General features: G+C 51.9%; 1 protein-coding gene across 2 annotated transcripts in view; it reads left to right on the top strand.

The window, feature by feature from the left end:
- The window catches only part of ADAP1 (ArfGAP with dual PH domains 1), a 63,034-nt gene that overhangs the window by 29,371 nt on the left and 24,980 nt on the right, over positions 1-8,683 (top strand). For both annotated transcript variants that reach the window (XM_007467071.1, XM_007467070.1), the window contains exon 3: positions 8,206-8,297. In XM_007467071.1, coding sequence (XP_007467133.1) covers positions 8,206-8,297 — 92 coding nt within the window. The remainder of the gene's footprint in view (positions 1-8,205; positions 8,298-8,683) is intronic.

Below are 8,683 nucleotides of genomic sequence, written 5' to 3'. Positions count from 1 at the left end.
CCACCCACCCACCCATCCACTCACCAGTCCACCCACCTACCCACCCATCCATCCATCCACCCACCCATCCGTCCACCTGACCCGTGTTTATTGCACAATTGCCATGGGGGGCCTGGCGAGTGGCTGGCCCCAGGAGAAGGCCTTAGAGAGGGGGACATGCAGGTTGCAGGTGGGCAGGGGGTGGTGACTTGGACTGGGGTGGCAGGCAGGGCCCCCCAGCCTGACTGAAGGTGAGAGCAGGGCACAGCCTGGGGTAGTGAGTTCCAGACAGAGGGCTGTGGCTGTGAGGCTGCCCAGGTGGGGCCTGAGCCCTGGCGGGGGCTGCACGGGGATGTGTGGGGGCCGAGGGGCGGGGCCTCTAACTCCTCAAATATGACTCCAGGGTCAGGGGTCAGGGGGCGTGGTGACCATGCCCACCCAGCGAGAGGAGGGGTTCCCTGGCTGGCGGCTGCCTCAGGGCTGGGGATCCAGGCTCGGTGCTCCCTGTGCGCTCCCCCTGCTTCCGGGAGTAGCAGTTTGCTGCTGTCCAAGCAGCCTTGGTGGCAGCAGCCTCCCCAGAGCTTGTTAGAAATGCAGAGTCCCGGGCCTACCCAGGCCTTCCTGCCAAGTCAGTCTGCAGGTAATGAAGCTGCCCTGTGCACGTGGAACATTCACACGTGTGGCTGGAGGCACCCTCACCCCAGTGGTCAGACCGTGGAGGCGGAGGCTGCCTTGACGCCCTGCAGGGTCTCGTGAGGAGAGAGGGAGAGGGTCCTGGACACGGGTGCCACCAGAAAAGCTCTGGTTTCCACCTGCGAACGCTCGTGAGGTCCGAAGAGAGGCCGGGCTGGCGCCCGTGGTGCAGGCGTGGGACGGGGGCGCTGGGAGCTGAGAGGGGCTGGAAGGGCTTGGCCTGCAGGGCGCTGGACCCCCGCCCCAAGGTGGGGCGGGGCGGTGTGGAAGGGGGCCTGCCGGGCCTCCGGGCTCCGGTCCTGCCCTCACTCTGCCCGTGAGTCCCTGGGCTGGTGGTTGGCTGGGGGTCCTGAGCCTGCGTGAGCCAGGCCCGCTCCCGGGAGGGCGGCCGTGATGCGGGGAGCTCGGCCCTGGCTGTGGGCCAGGCGCCCGGGACCCTCGTCCGTGCCTTTTCCTTTTGTTTCTTTTCATGTTTTTTCCCCTGAACTTTGTATTTTTCTATAGCATCTTCTTTAAAGAAGCTTATTGAAATATAATTCACAAGGCACACAACGCACTCTTTGAAGCACAATTCAGCGGTTTATGGCACAGTCACTGAGTTGAGCAATCGTCACCACAGTCAATTTTAGAACATTTTCATCACTTCAGAAAGAACCCCGAGCCCTCAGCTCCCACCCCTCCCCCAGGCCTAAGCCACCACGCGAGCGCTTCCCCCGCTTTATAAAGGCCCGGTGACACCCACTGTGTGGATGGACCACGGTCACGAGTGGCGGACCCTGGGGCGTTTCCCCGTGTCCGCGTGCACAGACTCCGGGGAGCGCGGGTGCCCCTGGGATGGCCATGTGTCTCAGGCCGTGGCTGCCCAGCGCACCCCTGCCTGGAGAGTCCCAGTTTACCCAGCAGGCTCCTCCGTGCACACAAGGGCGCAGGGGGTCTTCCCACCGTGACCACCGGGCCAGCGGCAGCATCACCTCCTGCCGGGGGCAGCGACGGGGCTCACATTCCTTGAAGGGGAGTTCAGAGGCTCTGTGACTAGCTTTAAGGATTTTGCCAGTCTTCCCCTCTTAGCCACCTGTGCCCTCACGCGTGAGAGCGTTTGCCCGCGTTCCTGCCGACCCCTGTCTCCCAGGGCCCGTCTTTGCCGACAGAGAGGTGAACCCTTGTTCCCAGTAGGGTCTTTTCTCTTCTTGAGTGAGGTGCAGCGTCTTAGGAGACATTTCAGAGCCATCTGTGAATTTCCGGGCCCTGGGCTGCTGCTGTGAGATGCTTCCGTTTTCTCGGGGGTTTTTACGTGGGAGGGCTGCAGCCCTCAGAGACGGTAGGTGAAGGCGCTGTTCTCAAGGGTGTCTTTTGACTCAGCTCATGGTGGTTTTTGCAGTGGAAACGTTTTTACTTTGAAGTAATCACATTTATCAACCTTGCCTTTTTGTGGTTTTAGGATTTACAGCACACTTAGATAGGCCTGCCCTACCCTCAGATTATTTTTACTCAGAACAGCCTGATTTCTGTCATTCACACACCATACACCTCACCCTTTTAAAGTGTACAATTCAGTAGTTTTCATGAATTCTCAGGGCTGTGCAACCATTGCCACGATCTAATTTCAGAATATTTTCATATCCCCAGATAAGCCTGTACCCACTAGCCGCCACCCCCCAGCACTCTCCCCACCCCAGCTCCTCCTGAGAGCAGGACCCCTGCTTTCTGTCTTGATGGATTTGCCTGATCCGGACGCTTCGAGTCAGTGGAATCACACCACGTGTGGCTCCTGTGTCGTCTTTTACTGAGCACCATGTTTTCAGGGTTCATCTACGTCATCGAGGTGGGGGCACTTCATCTCTTTTTACAGCCGAGGTCATTTCCATCGCATGGATGGACCACATCTTGTTGATCCGTTCACCAGCTGATGGACACCTGCGTTGTCTCGTTTTCCCAGCTCTTCTGAACAATGCTGCTCAGAATATTTCTGTGCTTTCAGTCCTCTCAGAAGGGAGTGGTGCTGCCGGGCCTTACGGTGGCTCTGTGTCTAATGTTTGGGGATCTGCCAGGCCTTTCCCAGCACAGCTGCCCATTCCCACCAGCGATCCATGCGGATGCCAGTTTCTCTGCGTCCTCTCCAGCGCCCACTGCCATCTGTCTGACCTCAGCCGTCCTGCTGGGTGCGTGGCGGGGGTCTTGTGGTTTTGGTTCCCATTTCCCTAACGATGCGTAACGTTGAGCATCGTTTCATGTGCTTCTTGGCCTTTTGTGTGTCTTCTGGTTTTTTTTTTTAATAAATTTATTTATTTATTTATTTATTTTTGGCTGTGTTGGGTCTTCGTTGCTGCACGCGGGCTCCCTCTAGCTGCGGCAAACGGGGGCTACTCTTCATTGTGGTGTGCGGGCTTCTCATCGTGGTGGTTTCTCTTGTTGTGGAGCACGGGCTCTAGGCGTGCGGGCTTCAGTAGTTGTGGCACGTGGGTTCTGTAGTTGTGGCTCACGGGTTCTAGAGCGCAGGCTCAGTAGCTGTGGCTCACGGGCCTAGTTGCTCACGGCATGCGGGATCTTCCCAGACCAGGGATAGAACCCGTGTCCCCTGCATTGGCAGGCAGACTCTTAACCACTGCACCACCAGGGAAGTCCCTTTTTGTGTATCTTCTTTGGAGAAATGTCCATTCAAATCCTATGCCCGTTTTAAAAATGGGTTGTCTGTTTATTATTGAGTTAGGTGATTTTATTATTCAGTTCTTTATGTATTCGGGACACAAATCCCTCATCAGATTTAGTATTTGCAAGTAGTTCTTCTCATCCTGTTGGTTGTATTTTAACTTTACTTTTAAAATTTTTTTTTTTTTTTGCGGTACGCGGGCCTCTCACTGTTGTGGCCTCTCCCGTTGCGGAGCACAGGCTCCGGACGCGCAGGCTCAGCGGCCATGGCTCACGGGCCCAGACACTCCGCGGCATGTGGGATCCTCCCGGACCGGGGCACGAACCCGCGTCCCCTGCATCGGCAGGTGGACTCTCAACCACCGTGCCACCCGGAAAGCCCTAAAATAATATTTTTAAAATGCAAAAAGTGCAGTTTATATTCTTAAGGAGCTATGTAATTTTTTCAACTACTGAGGTGAAATTCATGTAACATAAAATTCATTTTAAAGTGAACAAAGTGGTACATGTATATAATGGAATACTACTCAGCCATAAAAAGAATGAAATAATGCCATTTACAGCTACATGGATGAACCTAGAGATTATCCTACCAAGCGAAGTAAGTCATAAGGAGAAAGACAAATACCTTATGATATCACTTATATGTGGAATCTGAAATATGACACAAATGAACTTATCTATGAAACAGAAACAGAGTCACAGACATAGAGAACAGACTCGTGGTTGCTGGAGGGGAGGGGAGGTGGGGGAGGGATAGACTGGGAGTTTGGGATGAACAGATGTAAACTATATGTATAAATGGATAAACAACAAGGTCCTACTGTCGAGCACACAGAACTCTATTCAATATCCTGGGATAAACCTAATGGAGAAGAAAGAATATATAATGTGTGCAACTGAGTCACTTTGCTCTACAGCAGAAACTAACACAACGTCGTAAATCAACTAGACTTCAATAAAATAAGTTTTTAAAATAAATTTTATTTTTGGCAGCATTGGGTCTTCGTTGATGCGCGCAGGCTTTCTCTAGTTGCGGCCAGCGGGGGCTACTCTTCCTTGTGGTGTGTGGGCTTCTCATTGTGGTGGCTTCTCTTGTTGCAGAGCATGGGCTCCAGGCGCATGGGCTCAGTAGCTGTGGCTCGCGGGCTCAGTTGCTCCGTGGCACGTGGGATCTTCCTGGACCAGGGCTTGAACCCGTGTCTCCTGCGTTGGCAGGCGGATTCATAACCACTGTGCCACAAGGGAAGTCCTCAATAAAATAAATGTTTAAAAAATGAAGCGAATAATCCAGAGACAGGAACATACAATGGGGGAGAGTCTCTTCTATAAATGGTGTTGGGAAAACTGGACAGCCACATGCAAAAGAATGAAACTTGGACCACTTTGTCTTACCATATATGAAAAATAAACTCAAAATGGATAAAGACCTAAGTGTAAGACCTGAAACCATCGATTAAAGACCTAAAGATAAGACCTGAAACCATAAAACTCCTAGAAGAGAGCACAGGCAGTATATGCTCTCTGACCCCCATCTTAGCGATGTCGTTCTGGATCTGCCTCTCAGGCAAGGGAAGCAAGAGCAAAGAATAAACAAATGGGGCCACAGCAACTCAAAGCTTTCGCGCAGCGAAGGAGACCGTCAACAAAGTGCAAAAGCCGCCTACCGAACGGGAGAAGATATTTGCAAACAATTTATGCAGTAAGGGTTATTACACAAAATATACAAAGAACTCATACAGCTCAGTATCAAAAAAAGAAACTGTCCAATTAAAAATGGGCAGAGGACCTGAACAGACATTTTTTCAAAGAAGACATACATATGGCCAATAGGCACATGCAAAGGCGCTCACTGTCACTAATTATTAGAGAAACGCAAATGAAAACCGCAATGACGTACCACCTCACGCCAGTCAGAATGGCCATCGTTAAAAAGTCTACAAGTAATAAATGCTGGATAAATGCTGGACTTCCCCGGTGGTGCAGTGGTTAAGAATCCACCTGCCAATGCAGGGGACATGGGTTCAAGCCCTGGTCCGGGAATATCCCACATGCCGCAGAGCAGCTAAGCCCGTGCGCCACAACTACCGAGCCTGCACTCTAGAGCCTGCGAGCCACAACTACTGAGCTTGTAACTCTAGAGCCTGTGCTCCGCGGCAGGAGAGGCCACCACAGTGAGAAGCCCGCACACCGCAACAAAGGGTAGCCCCTGCTCGCCGCAGCTGGAGGGAGCCCACGCGCAGCAGTGAAGACCCAACGCAGCCAAAGATAGATAGATAAATAAGTAAATAAGTAAAGTAAATTCATTAAAAAATAATAATAGTAATAAATGCTGGAGAGTATGTAAAGAAGAGGGAACCCTCCTACACTGGTGGTGGGAATGTAAGTTGGTGCAGCCACTACAGAGAACAGTATGGAGGTTCCTCCAAAAATTAAAAATAGAACCACCATATGATCCTGCAATCCCACTCCTAGGTGTTTACTAGAACATTTTTAGTCAAAAAGATACACGCACCTCCGTGTTCACTGCAGCGTGATTTACAATAACCGAGATATGGAAGCAACCTACAGATGAATGGATAAGGAAGATGTGGTGTATATATACAATGGAATATTACTCAGCTGTAAAAAAGAGTGATATTTTACAATCTGCGACAACATGGATGGACCTAGAGGGTAGTATTATGCTAAGTGAAATCTGTCAGACACAGAAAGAGAAATACTGTATGATCTCCCTTACATGTGGCATCTGGAAAACAAAGTCAACAAATATTAAAAAACAGAAACAGACTCATAGGTACAGAGAACAAACCACTGTTGCCAGAGGGAAGGGAAGGGGGGACAGGAGAAGTAGGTGCAGGATACTCAGAGGCATGAACGTCAGTCATATGATAAAAAGTCACGGGATGTAACGTACAGCACAGGGGGTACAGCCAACAATGTTGAAATAACTTTGTCATCTCGTAACGCGTATAAATGTCGAACCACTATGCCGTACAACTGAAACCAGTACTGTATGTCAACTACACTGCAGTAAAAAAAAGAAAGAAAGCACATTCACAATCTTGTTCAACCATCACCTCCGTCTAGTTCCAGAACATTTCCGTCACCGCAGGGGAGACCCGTCCCCCTTAGTGGCCGCTCCCCTCCCCCTAAGACCCCCAGTTGGCTTTTCTGTCTCCGGATTTGCCTGTTCTGGATGTTCCATACAAAAGCAGTCCTGTGCTGTGTGGCATTTTGTGTCCGTTTCTCATGAGCCTCGTGTTTTTTTTTTTTTTTTTTGAGCCTCGTGTTTTTAAGGTTCATAAATCTTTTCATTTTCCTGGTGGTGTCCTTAGAAACACAAAAGTTTTTAATTTTGATGAAGTTCCATTGATTTTTTTTTCTTTTGTGCCTTTGGTGTCACCTCTACGAAACCACTCCTAACCCAAAGTCATGAAGATTTCCTTCCATATTTTCCTAAAATTATTTTTTAAACCATCCCGTGATTTTCATCTGCCTTTGGCCACGCTGCACGGCATGCGGGATCTTAGTTCCCGGACCAGGGGTTGAACTCGTGCCCCCCTGCAGTGGAAGCGTGGAGCCTTAACCACTGGACCGCCAGGGAAGTCCCTTCATCTAATATTTGTATTGTCTAACTTTGGAAATTCAGTCTTTAACAGTTGGAGTTTACTTTGCTGAAAGGCACACCCCCTTTTCTCCAGTAGTTTCCAGTTTCTTACTGGTCATCAAGTAATGGGCACTTCCCCCGTCGATCTGAGATGTTACCACTGTTGTACACCACTTGTCCTACTAAACCTGTTTAATACTGGATATTAGATCCTATTGGATCTGTTTCTGGACCTTTTAGGCTTTCTGGTCAGTACTGTTTGACTCATAGTAGCATTATAACAGGTTTGAATATCTGGTTGGAAGCATCTTCATTTTCAGAATTTTCTAGGATGCTTTTGCTTGTTAATTTTAAAATGAACTTTAGAATCTTTGCTAATAGCTCTTGAAAATTCTATTCCTGGTTTTCTTTTTTTGAGAATTGCTAAAAATAGACCAACACAGGGAGACAGCACGCTTTCTGTCTCCCTGACCACGAACTTGGTATGTCTCTGGAGTTGCTTTTGCTGCCCTGGAGCACAGGACAGTTTCTTCATGGAGCCTGAGTGGCCCTCATTAGAGTTCTTAGGTGTTTTGTCCACCTGCTCTTAGCAGCGGCCTTTCCTCCTATTAGACCTCTGAGCAGATCGGTGTTTTGTATAGAAAAGCCATCGCTTTTAGGATTCTAAGTTCGTGCCAGCCTTTTGCTGAAGCATCTCATTGTTTGCGATTTTTTCCCCATTGATCGTCCACATCCACGGCCTGACGGTCCTCAAATGCGATGACTTGGAGGGAGGGGTTAGGGCACCAGCAGCCCACACTCCCTCCCTGCTCTTGAGGCCCCTGTGGTCAGGCCCCCTGCCCACACCGGCCAGGCCAGGGCAGGGCATCTCCTCCAGTACGCCCAGCTCGCTCCACCTCAGGGCCTTTGCACGTGCTGTTTCTGGGCCCGGGACGCCCTGCATGGCGACTGCTCCAGAGGCTCCCCGTCACCCCCACCCCCCAGCTTGTTCACAGCTTGCAGTCGCATGCCTAGTCTCTGCAGCCTGGCTGCCCTACAGGAACGTGGGCTGCTTCTGTGCCGCTCAGGCAGAGTGGACAAGCCAGGCCTCGTGTGAGGCCAGGGGCAAGGGCCTTCGTCCAAGGAGGGCCCCGTTCTGGAGGCACCTGGCCCCAGCCAGCTGCGGGGAAGGGCGGTCCCCTAACCCTTGCTAATTCCTTTCCAGGCACCGAGCTGCCAGGGCCCTGGGGTGAGCCGGCCTTGGCCTCTGGGGCCCTGACCCACCCTCTCTCTTGCAGTTCATGATCTCCCGCGGAAACCATGTCGCCAGAGCCACATTCGAGTCCAAAGTGCCCCCCTTCTACTACCGGCCCTCGGCCTCCGACTGCCAGTGAGTAACAAAAGGCTTTTGTCACGGTCGCTGGTAAACAGCCCGCAGGCTCTGGAGATGGCTCGGGATGACCCGCTGGCCTGGCGGGCGGGAGGCCGGGGTGGGGGAAGGTGGGCGCCGGCCTTGCGTCCTGGAGGCCCCGTCCAGGCTGTCGTCTGCTTGGTCTTGGTTCTTGATGCGCCGGGTGTGGACCTGGGGAGGTGGGGGGCCCGCTCCCGTGGGACCCCAGCCCCCGCACCGACCTCAGTCCCCATCTGCACCCCACCTGGGTTCCCGCCCCTGTGGTCCCTGAGTGGCTCCCCCTCTGTGCTGGATGGCCATTCCCCACGCCCCTCCCGCCCCAACATCCCCCGTCTGTTCCTTCCACCCGAGGCCCTTGCTTGAAC

The sequence above is a fragment of the Lipotes vexillifer genome, unplaced genomic scaffold (assembly GCF_000442215.2).
Source record: "Lipotes vexillifer unplaced genomic scaffold, Lipotes_vexillifer_v1.1 scaffold1701, whole genome shotgun sequence".
Classification (NCBI taxonomy): Eukaryota; Metazoa; Chordata; class Mammalia; order Artiodactyla; family Lipotidae; genus Lipotes; species Lipotes vexillifer.
Note: the sequence above shows the minus strand (reverse complement) of the source record. Positions and strands in the feature narration are given on the sequence as shown.